This window comes from Manis javanica, chromosome 1 (assembly GCF_040802235.1).
Source record: "Manis javanica isolate MJ-LG chromosome 1, MJ_LKY, whole genome shotgun sequence".
In the NCBI taxonomy this organism is placed as follows: Eukaryota; Metazoa; Chordata; class Mammalia; order Pholidota; family Manidae; genus Manis; species Manis javanica.
In genome coordinates this window covers 167,353,504-167,373,171 of record NC_133156.1, presented here as the reverse complement: position 1 = coordinate 167,373,171, position 19,668 = coordinate 167,353,504, and the positions used below count along the sequence as shown (strand labels likewise).

The 19,668-nt window shown below is 38.6% G+C and overlaps 1 protein-coding gene across 1 annotated transcript in view; it reads left to right on the top strand.

Moving 5' to 3' along the window:
- Positions 1-19,668, top strand: part of CKAP2L (cytoskeleton associated protein 2 like) — a 33,196-nt gene extending 13,528 nt beyond the window's left edge. The window contains exons 5-9 of the mRNA XM_073241080.1: positions 135-342; positions 13,281-13,436; positions 16,175-16,238; positions 17,519-17,708; positions 18,472-19,668. Of these exons, the coding sequence (XP_073097181.1) occupies positions 135-342; positions 13,281-13,436; positions 16,175-16,238; positions 17,519-17,708; positions 18,472-18,697 (844 nt within the window). The 3' untranslated portion in view covers positions 18,698-19,668. The remainder of the gene's footprint in view (positions 1-134; positions 343-13,280; positions 13,437-16,174; positions 16,239-17,518; positions 17,709-18,471) is intronic.

The window sequence follows — 19,668 nt, the reverse complement described above, 5'->3', positions numbered from 1 at the left end:
TAATTCTATTTGCCTGACTTTGTCTGTAGTTGAAGGTGGCTAATGATACTCAATCTGCATTAGCATATACTTTAGAAACTTTGTCCAAAAAAAAAAATGCCTAAAGCCATTCTCCCTCTTTAATTGCATAACAGGAAACAACTGGAAGAATGGCAGAAATCTAAAGGGAAAATCTATAAACGGCCTCCTATGGAACTTAAAACAAAAAGAAAAATAATAGAGGAGATGAATATTTCATTCTGGAAGAGTATGGAAAAAGAAGAGGAAGAAAAGAAAGCACTATTTGAACTGTCCAATAAAATTAACAACACTCTGACAGAATGTCTGCAGCTCATCGAAAGGGTAAGTGAATAAGCTCCCAAAGATTTGTCCCAGAGTCTTAAGAGTTTTTAAGCACTTTTCTTAGCTATAGTGTAGGGTAGATAACCTCTGTCTACACAGAAATTTAGTTCCTCTTTTTAATGTAGAAGAATAATGCAATAATAATGGCATGCACTTAAATAATGGCTCTTGTATGCCAGGCACCATTCTGAGCACTTGACTTACATTATATAATTATCATAATGACCAGTACTCTGCCTACTTTACAAGTGAAACAGACACAGAGAAGTTGGGAAATGAACCCAAGCAGCCTGGCACCAGAGGGGTCCAAAAGGGACTTTTGGCTTCTTCCTGTATCAAGGTCCAAAGAGTACACATTTGACATTTGAATGCAAAGCTGAAGTCAAAAGGCAGGGTCACATGTAAAACTGGGTTATCCTAAAGACCTTGGGTAACTGTGAATGTCACCTGTCATCTAAATTCTGCAGATAAGGATAAAGTAGGTGGTAGCAAAGAGTATGACCCTTAGAAGATTCCTTGAAAGAAAAAAATACATTAATAAAAACAATTGGATCGAGAGTATGGGATTAAAGATGGCAGCATGAGAGGTGAGACAGAAACCTCCTCCCAAAACCACATATAATATGAAAATATACTTAATACAACTAATCCTAAAAGAGCCGCAGGAAAGAAGGCTGCGCCAGACTACATACACCTGGAGAAAAGAGCAGAGCTCATGGAACAGGGTAACATACCAAAGCTGTGATCTGGCAGAACCCAAGCCTTTCCCCCACCCCAGCTCACCAGTGGGAGGAAGAGAAACGGATCGGGAAGGGGGTGGAAGCTTAGGTCTACTGAACAGCCAGCTCTGGAGATCTGCTCTAGGAGCTCAACCTACATTGCATGGTGTTCTGGAGTTTTGTGTGGCTGGAAAGCTAAGACAGGCGGAATACTTGGAGAGACTGACATTCCAGCCATGTGTGGAAAACAGGGATCCACATCCAGCTGCTCTGGGACAAAAGAAAGGTGGGCGATCTGAGAGACTTCCTAACAGTAAGAGGGCTGCTAAAGGGGCAAAGATTGCACTAAGCTTGTGGCTCAGAGAAAGGATAGGTGGATAAAATTGTCAAGGTGCACTCTGCCCAGCATGTTGAGAATTTACAGGAGCTTCAAGTGCTCCATCCCCCTGGCTGGCTACAGAGCAGCTCTGGGGCCCCCCACTGTGATACACAGCCTGCTATGCCTTCTTCCCAACCTGTCAGCACTGGCTCACAAATAGGCAGTCCCTGCCCTGGTGTCAGGCCAACCAGAGGGAAGCCCCACCTATGGAAGCTACTAACCCAAAGCACAGAGGCTTACACATGTGCATTCGGCCCACTGGTTCTGACAGTGGAGACAGGCACATTATCCGGAAAGCCAAAAACAGCTCTTTCCACCCCCCAGGCACCAGCACCGCTCACCTGCTACCCTCAACATCACTCCAGGGGCTGAGCAGTTCCAGAGAGTAGAGCTTCTGGGCACTAGAGGGTGCCACAGACAAATATGAAATGTCAAAGTAACCTGGTTCAAACCAAAATCCCACAAACCCCAAAAAAAGAACCAAGTGACACTGAACTCATCAATCTTCCTCAAAGAGATTTCAAAATAAAAATCATAAACATGCTCATGGAGGTACAGAAAAATATTCAAGAACTCAGAGGCAAATTTAGGACACAGATTCAATCATTAAGAAATTCAGTATTTGAAATGAAAAAAGGAGGGATTTAAAAATTGATTACATGTAGTAGAAGAGACAGTAAATGGAATAGAAATTAGAGAGGAGGAATACAAAGAAGCTGAGGGACAGAAAGACAAAAGGATCTCTAGGAATGAAAGAATATTGATGGAACTGTGTGACCAATCCAAATAGAACAATATTTGCATTATAGGAATACCAGAAGAAAACAGATAGAAAGTGTCTTTGAGGAGGTAACTGCTGAAAACTTTCCCAGTCTGGGAAAGGAGATAGTCTCTGAGGCCATGGAGATGCACAGATCTCCCAACACAAGGGACCCAAGGAAGACAACAAGACATATAATAATTAAAATGGCAAAGATCAAGGATAAGGACAGACTTTCAAAAGGAGACAGAGAGAGAAAAAAGATCACAAAGAAAGGAAAACCCATCAAGCTGTCATCAGACTTCTCAAGAGAAACCTTACAGGTCAGAAGGGAGTGGCACAATATATTTAATGCAATGAAACAAAAGGGCCTTGAACCTAGAATACTCTACCGGCAAGATTATCATTTAAATTTGGAGGGATTAAACAGTTTCCAGATAAGCAAAAACTGAGAGAATTTACCTCCCACAAACCATCTCTACAGTGCATGTTGGAGGGACTGCTATAGATAGAAGTGTTCCTAAGGCTAAATAGCTGTTAACAGAGGAAATGAAACTGCAGAAAAGTAAGTAGAACAACTAATTACTAAGCAGATACAAAATTAAATCAGCTACCCCCAAAGTCAGGCAAGGAATAGGCTAAGAGTACAGAATATGATACCTAGTATATAAATAACAGAAGAGGAAGAAAAAGGCAAAAAAAAAAAAAAAACCTTTAAATTGTGTTTATAATAGTAAGTGTTGATTTAGACTGTTAGATAGTAAGGGAATTACCCTTAAACTTTAGGTAACCATGAATCTAAAGCCAGCTATGGCAATAACTACATACCTATCAATAATCACCCTAAATGTAAATGGTCTGAATGCACCAATCAAAAGACATAGAGTCACTGAATGAATAAAAAACAAGATCTGTCTATATGCTGCCTACAAGAGACTCACTTCAAACCCAGAAACATACACAGACTAAAAGTGAAGGGATGGAAAAAGATATTTCATGTAACTAATAGAAAAAAGCAGAAGTTACAGTACTTGTATCAGACAAAATAGACTTCAACACAAAGAAAGTCACAAGTGACAAAGAAGGACATTACATAATAATAAAAGGGTCAGTCCAAAAAGAGGATATAACCATTATGAATATCTGTGCACCCAATACAGGAGCATTTAGATACATGAAACAAATACTAACAGAATTAAAGGGAGAAATTGAATGCAATGCATTCATTTTAAGAGACTTCAACACACCACTCCAAAGGACAGATCAACCAGACAGAAAATAAGTTAAGGACACAGACACTGAACAACACCTTAGACAAGATGGACCTAACAGACATCTACAGAACACTCCACACAAAAGCAGGATACACATTCTTCTCAATTGCACATGAAACATTTTCAAGAATAGATCATATACGAGGCCACAAAAAGAGCCTCAGTAAATTAAAAAAGACTGAAATTGTACCAACCAGCTTCTCAAACCACAAAGGTATGAAACTAGAAATAAATTATGCAAAGAAAATGAAAAATCCCATAAATACATGGAGGCTTAACAACATACTCCTAAATAATCAGTGGATCAGTGACCAAATTAAAACAGATCAAGCAGTATATGGAGACAAATAACAATAATTCAACACCACAAAATCTGGGATGCAGCGAAGGCTGTGCTAAAAGGGAACTATATTGCAATACAGGCCTACCTCAGGAAAGAAGAACAATCCCATATAAACAGTCTAAACTCACAATTAACAAAACTAGAAAAAGAAGGACAAATGATGCCCAAAGTCAATACAAGGAGGGACATAATAAAGCTTAGAGCAGAAATAAATAAAATCGAGAAGAATAAAACAGTAGAAAGAATCAATGAAAGTGAGAGCTGGTTTTTTGAGAAAATAAACAAAAATAGATAACCCCATAGCCTGACTTATCAAGAAAAAAAGAGTCTACACACATAAACAGAATCAGAAATGAGAAAGGAAAAATCACTATGGACACCACAGAAATACAAAGAATTATTAGAGAATACAATGAAAAATTATATGCTAACAAACTGGATAACCTAGAAGAAATGCACAACTTTCTAGAAAAATACAACCTTCACAGGCTGACCCAGAAATAAACAGAAAATCTGAACAGACCAAATACTAGCAAAGAAATTGAATTGGTAATCAAAAAGCTACCTAAAAACAAAACCCCTGGACTAGATGGCTTCACCACTGAATTTTATCAAACATTCAGTGAAGATCTAATACCCATTCTCCTTAAAGTTTTCCAAAAAGTAGAAGAGGAACCAAAAGTTCCAAACTCATTCTATGAGGCCAGCATCACCCTAATACCAAAACCAGGCAAAGACACCACAAAAAAAGAAAATTATAGACCAATATCCCTGATGAACATAAATGCAAAAATACTCAACAAAATATTAGCAAACCAAATTCAAAAATACATCAAAAAGATAGATCATCCATCATGATCAAGTAGGATTTATTTCAGGGATGCAAGGAGGATACAATATTAGAAAATCCATCAACATCATCCACCACATCAACAAAAAGAAGAAAAAGAACCACATGATCATCTCCATAGATGCCAAAAAAGCAATCAACAAAATTCAACATCCATTCATGATAAAATCTCTCAACAAAATGGGTATAGAGGGCAAGTACCTCAACAAAATAAAGGCTATATATGATAAACCCACAGCCAACATCATACTTAACAGCAAGAAGCTGAAAGCTTTTTCTTTAAGATCAGGAGCAAGACAAGGATGCCCACTCTCCCCACTTTCATTCAACATAGTTCTGGAGGTCCTCACCACGGCTATGAGACAACACAAAGAAATAAAAGGCATTGAGATTGGCAATGAAGAAGTGAAACGGTCCCTGTTTGCAGATGACATGATATTGTACATAAAAAACCCTAAAGAACCCACTCCAAAATTATTAGATCTAATATATAAATTCAGCAAAGTTGCAGGATACAAAACTAATACACAGAAATCTGTTGTATTCCTATACACTAACGATGAACTAGCAGAAAGAGAAATCAGGAAAACAATTCCATTCACAATTGCATCAAAAAGAATAAAATACCTAGAAATAAACCTAACTGAGGAAGTGAAAGACCTATATTCTGAAAACTACAAGACACTCATGAGAGAAATTAAAGTTACCAATAAATGGAAACACATCCTGTGCTCATGGATAGGAAGAATTAATATTGACAAAATGGCTATCCTGCCTGAATGTAGATTAAAGATGGCGGCATGAGAGATGAGACAGAGGCTTTCTCCTAAAACTGCATATAATATGAAAATATAATTAATACAACTAATCCTGAAAGAACAACAGGAAAGAGGACTGTGCCAGACTGCATATACCTGGAGAAAAAAGCAGACCTCTTAGAAAAGGGCAATGTACCAAAGCTGTGGCCCAGCGGGACCCAAGCCCTTCCCCCACCCCAGCTCACCAGTGGGAGGAAGAGAAACCAAGCAGGGAGGGAGTGCCGGCCTGGGACTGCTGAATACCTAACTCCAAGATCTTCTCTGGGAGCACAAACCTACATTTCATGGTGCTTTCATGATACTCTTGTGATTATGGGGTTGGAAAGCTAAGACAGGCAGAATTCCTGGAAAGACTGAGATTCCAGCCGCTTGTGGAAAGCAGGCATCCATATCCGGCTGCTCTGGGACAAAAGCTTATACCTGTGTGCTTGGCCCACTGGTTCAGGCAGTGGAGACAGACATAGTAGCTGGGAAGTAGGAAATAGCACTTTCCTCCCTCCAGGCACCAATACCACTCCCCTACAACACCGACATTGCTTCAGGGGCTGAGCAGCTCCAGAGAGTAGAGCTTCTGGACACTGGCGGGTGCCATATACAAATACGAAATGCCTAAAGAACCTGGTTCAGAGTAAAATTAATATAACTCCTGAGAAAGATAACATGGACCTCATGACTCTTCCTGAATGGGAGTTCAAAATAAAAATCATTAACATGCTCATGGAGGTACAGAAATATATTCAAGAACTCAGGAATGAATTCCAGTCAGAGATCCAATTGTTGAAGAGCACAATGGAGGGTATTAAAAGTAGATTGGATATGGTGGAGGAGACGATAAGTGAAATAGAAACTAGAAAAGAGGAATACAAAGAAGCTGAGGCACAGAGAGAAAAAAGGATCTCTAAGAATGAAAGAATATTGAAAGAATTGTGTGACCAATCCAAACAGAACAATATTCGCATTGTAGGGGAACGAGAAGAAGAAAGAGAGAAATGGATAGAAAGTGTCTTTGAGGAGGTGATTGCTGAAAACTTATCCAATCTGGGGAAGGAGATAGTCTCTCAGGCCATGGAGGTGCACGGATCTCCCAACACAAGGGACCCAAGGAGGACAACACCAAGACATATATTAATTAAAATGGCAAAGATCAAGGGTAAAGACAGACTATTAAAACCAGCCAGAGAAATAAGATCACATACAAAGGAAAGTATAACAATGAAGCAAAACTGAAGGAACAAAATAACAGCAGACTCAGAGACTCCAAGAATGAACTAGTGGTTACCAAAGGGGGGCTGTGTGGGAGGGTGGGTAGGGAGGGAGGGAGAAGGGGATTGAGGGATATTATGTTTAGTATACATGGTGTGTGGGATCACAGGGAGAACAGTGTAGCACAGAGAAGGCACATAGTGAATCTGTGCCATTTTGCTGCATTGATGGACAGTGACTGCATTGGGCTATGGGTGGGGACTTGATAATATGGGAAAATGTAGTAACCACATTGTTTTTTCATGTGAAACCTTCATAAGAGTGTATATCAATCATACCTTAATAAAAATATTTTTAATGGCTATCCTTCCTAAAGCAATCTACAGATTCAATGCAATCCCTATCAAAATGCCTACATCATTCTTCAATGAACTAGAGCAAATAGTTCTAAAATTCATATGGAACCACAAAAGACCCCAAATAGCAAAGCAATCCTGAGAAGGAAGAATAAAGTGAGGGGGATTAAGCTCCCTGACTTCAAGATCTACTACAAAGCCACAGTAACCAAGACAATTTGGTACTGGGACAAGAACAGAACCATAGACCAATGGAATAGAGTAGAGAGCCCAGATACAAACCCAAGCATATATGGTCAATTAATATATGATAAAGGAGCCATCCACATACAATGGGGAGATCACAGTCTCTTCAACAACTGGTGTTGGCAAAACTGGACAGCTACATACAAGAGAATGAAACTGGATTATTGTCTAACCCCATACACAAAAGTAAACTCGAAATGGAGCAAAGACCTGAATGCAAGTCATGAAACCATAAATCTCTTTGAAGAACACATAGGCAAAAATCTCTTGAATATAAACATCAGCAACTTTTTCCTGAACACATCTCCTTGTGCAAGGGAACCAAAATCAAAAATGAACAAATGGAACTATATCAAGCTAAAAAGCTTCTGTACAGCAAAGGACACTAGCAGAATGAAAAGGCATCCTACAGTATGGGAGAATATATTTGTAAATGACATATCTGACAAGGGTTAACGTCTGAAATATATAAAGAACTCACACATCTCAACACCCAAAAGACAGATGCCCTTATTAAATAATGGGCAGAGGATATGAACAGACAATTCTCCAAAGAAATCCAGATGGCCAACAGGCACATGAAAAGATGCTCTGCATCGCTAATTATCAGGGAAATGCAAATTAAAACCATAATGAGATATCACCTCACATCAGTTAGAATGGCCAACATTGAAAAGACTAGGAGCAACAAATGTTGGTGAGGATGCAGAGAAAGGGGAACCCTCCTACACTGCTGGTGGGAATGTAAACTATTTCAACCATTGTGGAAAGCAATATGGAGGTTCCTCAAAAAACTAAAAATAAAAATGTCATTTGACCTGGGAATTCCACTCCTAGGAATTTACCCAAAGAAAACAAATTCTCAGATTCAGAAGGACATATGCACCCCTATGTTTATTGCAGCACTATTTACAATAGCCAAGATATGGAAGCAACCTAAGTGTCCATCAGTAGATGACTGGATAAAGAAGAGGTGGTACATATACACAATGGAATACTATTCAGCCATAAGAAAGAAACAAATCCTACCATTTGCAACAACATGGATGGAGCTAGAGGATATGCTCAGTGAAATAAGTCAAGCAGAGAAAGAAATACCAAATGATTTCCCTCATTTGTGGAATATAACAACGAAGCAAAACTGAAGGAAGAAAATAGCAATAGACTCACAGACCCTAAGAAGGGACTATCGGTTACTAAAAGGGAGGGTTGACGGAGGGTGGGTCTGGAGGGAGGGAGAAGGGGATTGAAGGGTATCATGATTAGGGCATATGGTGTATGTGAGTTCACAGAGAAGACAGTGTAGCACAGAGAAGACAAGTAGGGACTCAGGCATCTTACTACACTGATGGACAGTGACTGCAATGGGGTATGGGGAGGAATTCGATAATAAGGGTGAATGTAGTAACCACATTATTTTTCTTGTGAAACCTTCATAAGATTGTGTATCAATGATACCTTAACAAAAAAATGGTTAAATAAATAAATAATAAATAATAATTGGATCAACTTTTATACTAAGGTTCTTGACTGAAGCAAATCCAGTTCTGTCTTTTGGCTGGTAGTGTTGGACATCAAAACAAAACAAAAAAAAAATGGAAATCTTTAGTTTTGGTCTATCCCAGCAATTTTGTTCACAAAATTCAGTTAAACATTAACTATGTCTCCTTCATGGACTTAAACTTAGTTGTTTTTGTCATCATCATTGCTCCTTCTTTTGTTTTCCTTGTATTAAAGAAAGTACATTAATACATTCTTATTGTTAAAAACATTTCAGGCAGCACAGCTAAAGGACCAGCCCTCCCATGGAGCAGGTGCATGCACACACAAAGTTATGCATCCTGGGCTTCTCCCTGGAGGTGACCACTATTACAATTACACTTCCAGGCAGTTTTTATGCATGTATATACCAAATAGGTACACAGAGAAACTAGTATGTAGTTTTGTGAGTTGCAGTTATTTTATTTCAGATTTTTATGTGTGTTCTTTGTCTCATGTTTTCCTAGCATTGCTATTATGCTGGCTTTGTCAAATGAGTTGGAGATTTCCCTTTTTTCCTACACTCTGAAAATAGTTCTGTGACATGAGAATTATTTTTTTCTTTGAAGGCTTGGTAAGAACTTACCCATAAAATCACCTGGACTGCAGAGGATAGTTTTGTGTGTATCTTTTCTATTTTTTTCCTGAGACATTGATCTATTTAGGTTTTTATTTCTTGAGCCAATTCTAGTAATTTTATGCATTTCATTTAAATGAGACTTGCTAAATATTTCTCTATTAGTCTTTTTAAAAAGCTGTCTTTGAGGGTTTATTGATATTTTTTTTTCTGGCATCAATGTGTATGTCTATTTTTATGTTTATTGTTCTTTTTCTAGCCTTTTTAGCTGAAAGCTTAAATCATTTATGTCTGTCTTACATTTAATGCTATATATTTGCCTCTGAATTTAGCTTTGGTCATATCCTTCAGATTTGACTAGGTTTGGCTCTGTATCAGTTAGAGTCAAGTCAGAGAAACAAAAACTTCACCAGTTACCTCCATAGAAAGAATGCAATAACATGAAGATTGGCTTCACAATGTCATATGTGAGTCCTCTACAAGTGGACCCTAATAGGAAAATTTGTGTGGAAGTAATTTACTAGGAGGAAGCTCCTAGGGAAAACTAGGAGGGATGTAGGGATGTGGGGCCAGGAACAGAAGGAGGCCAAACAGGCTGTCGTATTGAGCAAAATCCATGGAGAGTGACTGGCACAATCCCACAGGAGATTCCCTGGAGACAGTGTGGGTCAGACCTCTCAGAGTTGTCCTGATCAGGGGCAAGGGAGCTGCGGTGTTAATAGTTCCACAGTCATGGATTAATGGCTGCCCTTGGGGGACAAAAATTCCCACTCTGTCTCTCTGGATACTACAAAGAGTTGCAGGTGCTGGTTGTTGGGCATGAAAGCCCTTTGTGAGCCTGTGTAGACAAAAATGATAAAAGGCTCTTCAGAGAAGATATGTGTGCCACACAAAGGGCTGACAGCCAAACAGAACCTGAGGTAACAGTGGCAATAACTTCAGGAAGCAGCTAGCATCCATTGGTCCAGGAGAGCAAAGTGGTTGGGAGTCTCAGAACCTAGAAGCTAGGTGAGACAGACCCTGGTGGGAATGGGACGCCAACTCTGAAGAGGGCATACTACCCCACAGATACTGAGACCTTGAGGGCTGCAAGTAGGGCCCCACAGGGCTGGGGATCTGACCTGGAGAAAGGGATGCTGCCCAATTGGTGCTCTAGCCTCCAAAAGCCCAGTGAGGTGGGATCTGTGAATGCCGGGGGAAAGGAGGCGAGGACCACCTGCTGCTGCCAGAGCGAGGGACCGATGCTGAGGGGATGCAAGCAACTGGGAGAGAGGAAGTCCCTGCTCTTCACCAGGCTGCAGTCTCCTCTAGTGCCCCATCTTGGTAGAGCCCAGCAGGGAGCTGTTGGGAAGGCAGAAAGTGATTTACAGAATTCTAGCCCCGGAGTCACAAAGCAGAGAGGTTAAGAATAGATGGGTCTGGAACTGAGACCATAGCTTTATAACTAAAGTGTTATCATCATTGTTCATTGTTGAGATTTCTACTCTTAAGTTCTTCTTTAACCCAAAAGTTATCTTAGAAGAGTATCTTAACTTCTAGATATGTAGGGTTTTTTTGTTTTTGTTTTTTTCTGTCAATTTCTTACTATACTGCATTGTGGCTGGTGAACATAGCTTTTATGTGTTCTACTTGATGAAATTTTTGAACTTTTCTTTCTGGTCTTAATGTCTGATCAGTCTTAATGATGTTCCAAAGTGTTTGAAAAGAATATGTGTTCTCTATTGAAGAGAAAATTCTACATGGGTATCCGTTACAACAAACTTAGAAATTTTAAATAGCACAATTATTGTTTCCTTATTTAATATATTGCTTTCTGAAATAAATATGCCAAACACCCACTGGCACTGTGATTCGTGATTAATAATCTCTCTCTGTGTTTCTGTCAACTTTACATTCTATTTTTCAAAGTTATTCTCTTAGGTACATAAAGATTCATGACTTGCTTTGATTTCCTTTTGCCTGATATTAATCTTGCCACACATACTTTGTTGTTGCAATTTGTCTAATAAATCTTTCTCCCATCCCTTTATTTTTAAAAGTATGCCCCATATAAATACATACAGTTGGATTTTTTTAACCAAATCTGGAATTCTCTGCTTTTAAAAAGTGAATTTAGCCAATACACATTTATTGTAATTACACATGTTTAAATTTATACTTGCCATTTTTTTTTTGTAATACAATTTATTTCCATTGTCTTTTGGTTTATTTTCCTTCATTTCTGTGTTTGGTCCCATTTTCTTTATTCCATAAAGAAAGCAATAAATTGAAATCACAAAGGAATGTGCTAAGCTTAAGTTGAAACATGTCATGCAAGTTAGATTCTTCGGGTAGTTACTATTGTCTCAAGTTTTCCACTTGAATTCAAAAGTATATTAACTAGTAACTTTGTGGATTTTGAATGGCAAACTTTCTGAGTTCACTTGACATAAATGTCACTATTTCTTCCTTGTGCTGGAACCATAGTTTGTCTGGGGGAAATGTCTAAATTCAAATTTTCCCATAGAAAATTTGAAGTGCTGTTTTGTTTTCTTCCTTGCATCTGCAGTTTTTGATTTAGTAAACTCTCCTGTCAGTCTAATTCCCATTCCTCTATAGGTAATCCCCACCCACCTCCTCTGAAAATGTTTAAGATTTTCTTTTTATCCTTGGTTTTCTATGCATGGTTCTTTGTTCGTTCCTGCTTGGCTTTTTGAGGACATTTCAGTATGAACACTTATTTCTTTGTTCAGCCCTTGGGAATTGTCTTCTATAAGTCTTCAAATGTGTGTTCAACTTTGCTTCCTCTCTCTGTTTTTTCATTCTAGAAATTCTCTTAGAGGCTGTTGGATTTCCTGAATGATAAGTGCATCCTGCAGAGCTCCTCCTTTCCTTTCATACTCTTCATTTCTTTGTTCTGTTGCACTGGGTTCTAGGAGAATTCCACAGCTGAATTTTCAGCTCACTGATTTACTATTCAGCCGTGTCCATGCCTTTCTCCTGCCATTTATTATATATATTTTTTGTCATAGGTAGTTCTGGTTTTACGATAGCAATATTTTCTTACCACTCTGAAGATACTGACTGAAGTACTCTTAAAATGTGTTACTCTTTGCTCTTCCAACCGTTTGCTCCAGTGTTCATTCCACTAGTTGTTAGGTTTATGCCTCTTTCATGTAGTGTTAGTTTTCTCAAACATTGATGACTCTTAATTGTGAGCTTACCTTTGTGTCTCCGCATCTCAGGAGGAGTAATGCTGCCTCGCTGAATGTGCCAGTTCCCCATAATCCTCCTGGTCCAAGTCACCTGCACTGAGTACGAGCCGGAAGGGGACCATCAATGGAGCCACTTTAAAGTTCCTTTTTCTGCAGCTTTACCCTCTTTATATATACCTGCACAGACACACACACACATATACACCCCAAGACCCTTGCAAACCTGTGCCATCCTTCATAATTCTGTTAGAGTCATATGGAAATTCTGGTCATTATTTATGTTAATTGTATATTATTGTGAATACACTATGTTTATATTAGTATGAATACATAAGAAACATGAATATTGATTACTGTAGGGTTTGGTTTGGTTTTGGTTTTGGTTTTACATAAAAGTACAGACCATATTCATTGCCTTTAGTTATGATAAACATTTTTCTGTTTATTCTCATGTAACTCTTAAAATTTAATTATCAGTGTTAAAAATCATTGAAATCTACTATTTAAAAGGTTGCATTTTATTATATGTACGCTGTACCTCAGCAAAATTGAAACTTAAGAAAGATTTTTTAAATTATTGATCAGACTGATTTCTGCATGCCTGCTATAATAAATATTAGAAGACAGGAGAATAAGAGTGAGATGGTAATAATTACCCCTGCATACTTTCTTTCTTCCAGGGTGTACTTTCTAATGAAATATTTACCATATTGTCTAGCATTCCTGAGGCTAAAAAATTTGCTAAATTCTGGATCTGCAAAGCAAAGTTGTCGGCAAGTAAAGGCACCTTTGATGTTATTGGGCTGTATGAAGAGGCCATTAGAAATGGGGCAACAGTGAGTATCTGTCAAGGGTGGGCAACCTCTTGAATATTTTGTGTGGATTTTCTGTTGTTTGCAATATGGCAGTTAGACAATGTATTTTCAACTCCTAAATCACTTCACAAAGTTCACTTCATATAGAATATGAAGCACAATATGTCCTTTATGAACATTTTAATTAAAATACTCATTTTGTAGAAAGCAGTATCACATGTAAACCAATAGAGTCAGTTTTCTTGTCAAGTGAGTATGTCTCGGCCTTACATTCATTGTAGAAACATGCATTATGGAAAGGAATAGCATAGAAAATTATCGCCTCATTTCAATATCCAGTACTTACAAAGTCACACTTCACCATAAAGAACCTAAAAATATATCAAACCTAACATCAATATCCTTATCAATATCCATAAGTCAATAATGCAGAGCTATTGTATGAAATAACTTTTAATTCTTAACCTAGTAAAACCACTGCCTCCCTATAACTTTTTTTTTTAACAAAGAATGCATCAAGTAGGTTTATAACTCTTTTCTCCTAGTTGTCACTTTTCATGTTATTTTTCCATGATTGTTCAAAATCGGAGTTGTACATGCACATAGTTAAACAGCCAAATAGTTATATTAGATTCATTACATAAGGCCTCAGCTTCCCTTCCTTCCCACTTCCCAAAGGAAAGTGATTGTTTTTATCTTTACCTCAATAATTTCCAATGAAGTGATTACTCTGAAAACAGTTCCTTTTGCTTTGCTTTCTATTTATTACTATACAATTTTCCAATTCTTCTCCAGTTGTCTAAATTTCTCAGTACTTTCAAACCATCAGATATTCTATTGACTTCTTCCTCTTAGAGACTTTTCTCTGAGACCGTCCAACAGGTTTCTTTTTACCGGCTGTCATTCTGTCATCTCCTTTCACCATCACCTTTAGATTCCCTTTTCTTCCTACATTGTCTGTTACTTCCTCACTGCTCGCTCATTCCCTCTGTCTCTCTCTTCTTTCTCTCGGCTGTTAATTTGTTTTATTTTGTTTTCTTCTCTGTTGTTCATTAAAGGCTTTAGTCAGATGCTGGTGAAACAGGGATTTTTGCATATGTAAGAGGAGGATTTGAAAAGCTTATTCAGAGCTCTGGACACATCGATGAGGCTTTACCGTAGGGTGATCTGGCTGAGTCAGTTGAAGACCCCTCAACATCAGTGTCTTCAGGTCTTTCCTCTAAGACTGACCATGTTGTCTAAAGAAGGCTCTTCCATCTCCTTCCTGGGGGCTAGAAACCAGCTATGAGAGTCTTGGGGAGAAGAGAGCTGGGAGTCTCAACCTTAAACATGGAAATTTTCATTTATCCCTCATGTTCAGTAAGCACCCCCACCCTCAGTCTTACATGATATCCTCCAGAGATGTTTATCCTTGGAGAATATATCCTGTTTTCTGTTAGAATGAAGGGCATGGGGCACAGTCACCAAGCTGCATGGAGCTGAGGGCTGCAGGGTGGACTTGGAGGCCGGACTGCTTTTTGAACGGATGCTCAACAGTCCTGATTTTGGCCCCACCCTCCACTCCTGAGCCTTTCAGAGGCCCTGGGATTTAGTGGGTTGTTTCTCAGCTACATTGCCAGCTTCGAATTCAACTCCTTCAAGTTGATCAAATTGATTACCTCTTCATACTACATTCTAGCTTCCAAAATCTTGTTGCTGTTTCTTCTATTCTTTGTAGTTATTGCCTCCTTTTGATCCCTTTGTTATCATTTTAGTAGAGTTTCAAGAGGGATTAGAAATAAATGTGCATTCAATCCATCATATTTAACTAGGAGCCCTAAAAATGTAAAATATACTCGATGAATATTTTATATAATTCAGGCTATTTGTAATATATTCTCTTCATGTATTCCTATTCCCTTAAGCTTAAAGCATCTTAGACTTTGTAAAAGTGTATAGATAACTTTGCTTTTATGTTCTATTGTCAGTTTATATCTATTATTTATTTGATACAGCATCCCAGGTCAGGAAGACCAACCTCTAAATACAATGTTCCTTTGAGAAAGCACAGGTCACTTATGCTTCATGGCAGGGTTTGCATACTTTGAAAAAGGAAAGCTGACTCAGATAATTTTATCAGGAAATTACTTTTCTGTAATGGCTTTTTTTTTTTCTTGTTAAGTTATGTTTAATCTTGTGTTTTCTATGTCATGTTACCAAATAAAAGAACAAACAAAGGAAAGTCTAAGGGAAAATTGCCAAAAATGCCCACTGAAAGTTTTATTTAGGTAATAGGATTATGGGTGGTTTCCTTTTTTAAGTTTGGCCTATTCAGTTTTTATGTAATGAGCTATATGACTTTTATGATAAAAACAAAAATTCAGTTAAGACAGCACTAAAAATGTGTACACATTTTCTGTATGGCTAACTTTACATCTTTGGGCCAGAATCTTTACATGGGAACACATCTTTAATGGGATCATATAAGTCGATAAGAAAATTAGTTTGATTTACAGAAATTTCATTATAGATAACTTTCCATAAACACATCTCTTCATTAAAGTCAAGCATGCCAGCATTTAACCAACATTTCCTTTGTTCCTTCATTTTTCTCATAAAGCTATAAATATGAAACTTTAAAATATTTATAGTTAGTCAAGAGAGAAAAAAAGGAAACATTTTCATGATAAAAAGAAGTCCATTTGATATTATAGTTCCTTAGATCATTTTTCCCATAAATGTTTCTAATACTGTTCTTGTATTTTCTGCCTTCCTTCCAGCCAATACAAGAGTTACGGGAAGTTGTTCTTAATATTTTGCAAGACTCCAACAGAACCACAGAAGGTACTGAAGTTTTTGTATTTAAATTCATTCCCTCCATCTGCTCAAGTAAAAGTCACTGAGGGACACATACAGAAAAGAAAATAATTAAAAGTCCCCTGAAATGTCTCTTACTTCTTGGTTTCCATAGCCTGGCCCTTTCAGCCATCAGCAGCAGCTGATTTATTTCTGTTGTTACAAGGAAATACAGTACTCAACACTGAAAAAAGGTTGTTTGCGTCAGAGCAACCTAGACTAGAGTGTCTGGCTTCCCTGTGGTCATTGCTAAGAAGAGACTGAGGTAAAAGGGAGAGAACTTTAATCATAACAAAACCCATCAGCACTTACACATCCAAATCCATGTTATAACTTTAAAAACAGCCATCTCAGGAATCTTCTCGCATAATTAACCCTTGCTGTCATTGCTCAGAATCTTAAGAGAACCTTCTATGAAAAATGGCATGCTAAATACAGTGAATGGCATATTATAACTGCTTATAACATTTGCTATGTGAATGGAAAGAATAAACAAGATACCTTGAGAAAAAAATGAATTGGTTTTATGGTCTCAGAAGGAGATAAATCTTTTTCCTTTAAGAGTAGTTTGGACTTTGGGGAACAGTCAAGTCACATGAATTTACAGCTACCTAACCCATTACTTTAGGGAATAAGGCCACAGGGTACATACAGTCGAAGGTGCTTTTAACTGGGAATGATGCTGCAATTCAGAATTGTGTTCTTCAAAGAAATAAAAAGAGAAATTGGAATCCATGCCCTTCGTGCTTGTTGCCCCTATTGATCTGTCTTGGGATCTCAGCCTCCAGCCACAGTATCTGCCTGTCTCAGTAGAATTTTTTTTTCCCTTCATTTTGGTTGTTGTAGGAGCGGAGATCTAGAGATCAGGCAAGTTAACCATAATGAGTCAATAAAATTGACCGCTGGTGTGGTGTAAAGGTAAAAGGCCAATGGTTTGCCCCTAAGGAAGCTCTCTTAGGAGTGAAAGAGAGGTTGGGGATGTTGAGAATCTTGAAAGGGTTTCAGGGATCCATCCCGACATGGCATGGAAGCCCGAAGGCTATCGGAGGGCTGGTTAGGAGGGTGACCTGATGTAGCAGGGCATTGCTACAGGGCTTAGCAGGAAAAACTAGTTTTAAGTCTCACTTCAAATCAGTTACTCCATGTTCAGCTTATGGAGTCCATCAGGATCACTGGGAATCATTTCTATATTTCTTTTTCATTTTACTGATTTTAGCTTCAGTATTAATTTGCTAACCCTACTTTCCTTCTTGACCTTGCATACACAGGAATTACCTCTGACTCTTTAGTTGCTGAAAGTAATATGACATCGATAGAAGAGCTGGCCAAGAAGATAGAATCTGGAAAGTCTTGTCTTTCTCCAAAAGCAAGGGAACAGGTTACAGCAACACCCCAAACAACCAGGGCAGAGCGGAGTAACCACCCTGGCATCAAATTACAGATCACCCCCATCCCTAGGTAAGCACAGCTAAAGCACAGGCCTGATTCGAGTCCAGGTCTCCATTTCTCCTCCATAAATCCAGAATGCCTGTAGTCTACTGATACCTTCTACCTCATGTGGGGACCAGGCAGTGGTGATCCATCTTTGGCCTGAGGGGGAGGAGCTGAGGGGAGGGGAGGTTGGACCATTAACAGGAAGAGCTGGGTCCTTTCTCTGCACACAGACCAGCCCCTTCATGTCACTCCCACGAGACTTGGCCTGCAGTGAGGGCAGTGCTGCCAGAGTCAGGAGGGCATGGGAATGGGCTTACTCCCTCCCCTGGAATCCATCCTAGTGGTTTTGTCCGCCAGCTTAAAAGGGTTTTTTTTTTGGATAATTTATGATCAGATGTCAAAGCTGAAAGAATCTTAGAATTCGTTAGTCGATCCCATTTGGTGTTAGGCCCAATTTCCTCAAAACCTGTCAACTCTTTGAAAGTTTACGGTATAAACAAACACCAACTGCCAAGTATTTGACTTCAAATGAAAAACGTACTTACTACTTCATTCAATAAATCCCTATGTTATATCATCTAAGAGCAGATGGACGCCACCCATTTCATTCTGGCAATCAGGGAAAAGCCATTTTAGGAAAGAGCTGCTCTAGACATATCTCTTACACCAACCTACATTGAAATGTCCATTGTGTTTTATTATATGTAATAAGAAAAAAATAAATAATAATAAGTAGAATTTCAAAAGAAGTTATAAGGCTTTAAATGCATCTCTTGCTATCTCCCAGAATAAATGGAATGCCAGAAGTGCAAGGCATGAAGCTTATCACTCCTATACGGCGTTCAGCAAGGATCGAGCGAGCTGTGTCCCACTATCCGGAAATGCTGCAGGAACACGATTTAGTAGTGGCTTCTCTTAACGAGCTATTAGAAGTAGAAGATACAGAGTGTTTTATATTCCGTAAAAATGAGGCTTTGCCTGTAACATTAGGGTTTCAAATCCTTGACTCATAATTTCCTGATGCTTTTTTATATTTAAAGGTGTTTCAGAGCCTCCATGAGACAAGAAATGCCCTAGTCCAGGGACCTGGAAGAAACTTTATAATGGAGAGGCATCACGGATGCCGATTATGGGCTCTCAGGACTGAGAAAGCGATTCTCTGGGTTTACTCTCAAATTTTATATCCCCAAAGGAACGTCTTTGGTTTATTTGTTTAAGGCTGTAGTTTGCCACAGTTTTACAACATACATAAATTTCAAACTATTGAATATTAATGTATCCCACAAGTGTGATAAAAATTTATACTTTGTCAATCTAATCCCAGCATAGTTTTTTATATCAGGGTTGATGCCTTATTATGATAGACTTTCCTTCCAGCACCCACCTTAGCAGAGAGGGAGGTCCTCCCAGCATGGAAGAGCTGAGCTTAGAAACTAACCTCAGCTAGATGGGACAGACTATCTGATCAAATCCCCTCATTTTACAGATGAGCTTATACTAGCCATGCCTTTGTCCAAAGATTGCAGGTGACTTCTGTGTGAGCTTCGACTTCGGTCAGTGTCCCTGCGGGTGGCACGGAATTTGTGATTTTCCTGTGGTAGGTCTCCTCCAATGAAACACTGCCCTGAATTGGGATGGTCACTTAGTTTTTTATATCCAAACTTAATGTCACACTTGTCATTCAGAAATGCTTCAACTAAAAACGAAAGGAAGTGGGGGAAAGGGGCAGGGAGGGCACACTTGCTTCTTCACTTCAGTTCTTTGCTCTGCTAGAAGACACCTGGCCTGAGAAGACAACAGAAGCTAGAGACTGATAAATGTTGCCTTTCCTTCGTCCTGGGCAAGTGCTTTTGGAAACGTACAATCAGAATCATTATGTAAACATAATGTATAGAAAAACCTAGTTGAACATATGTAAAATTTTTGCTTTCTTCATATTAAACTATTATCTAAAGCAAACATTAAATTTTGTCATCCCTTCTCA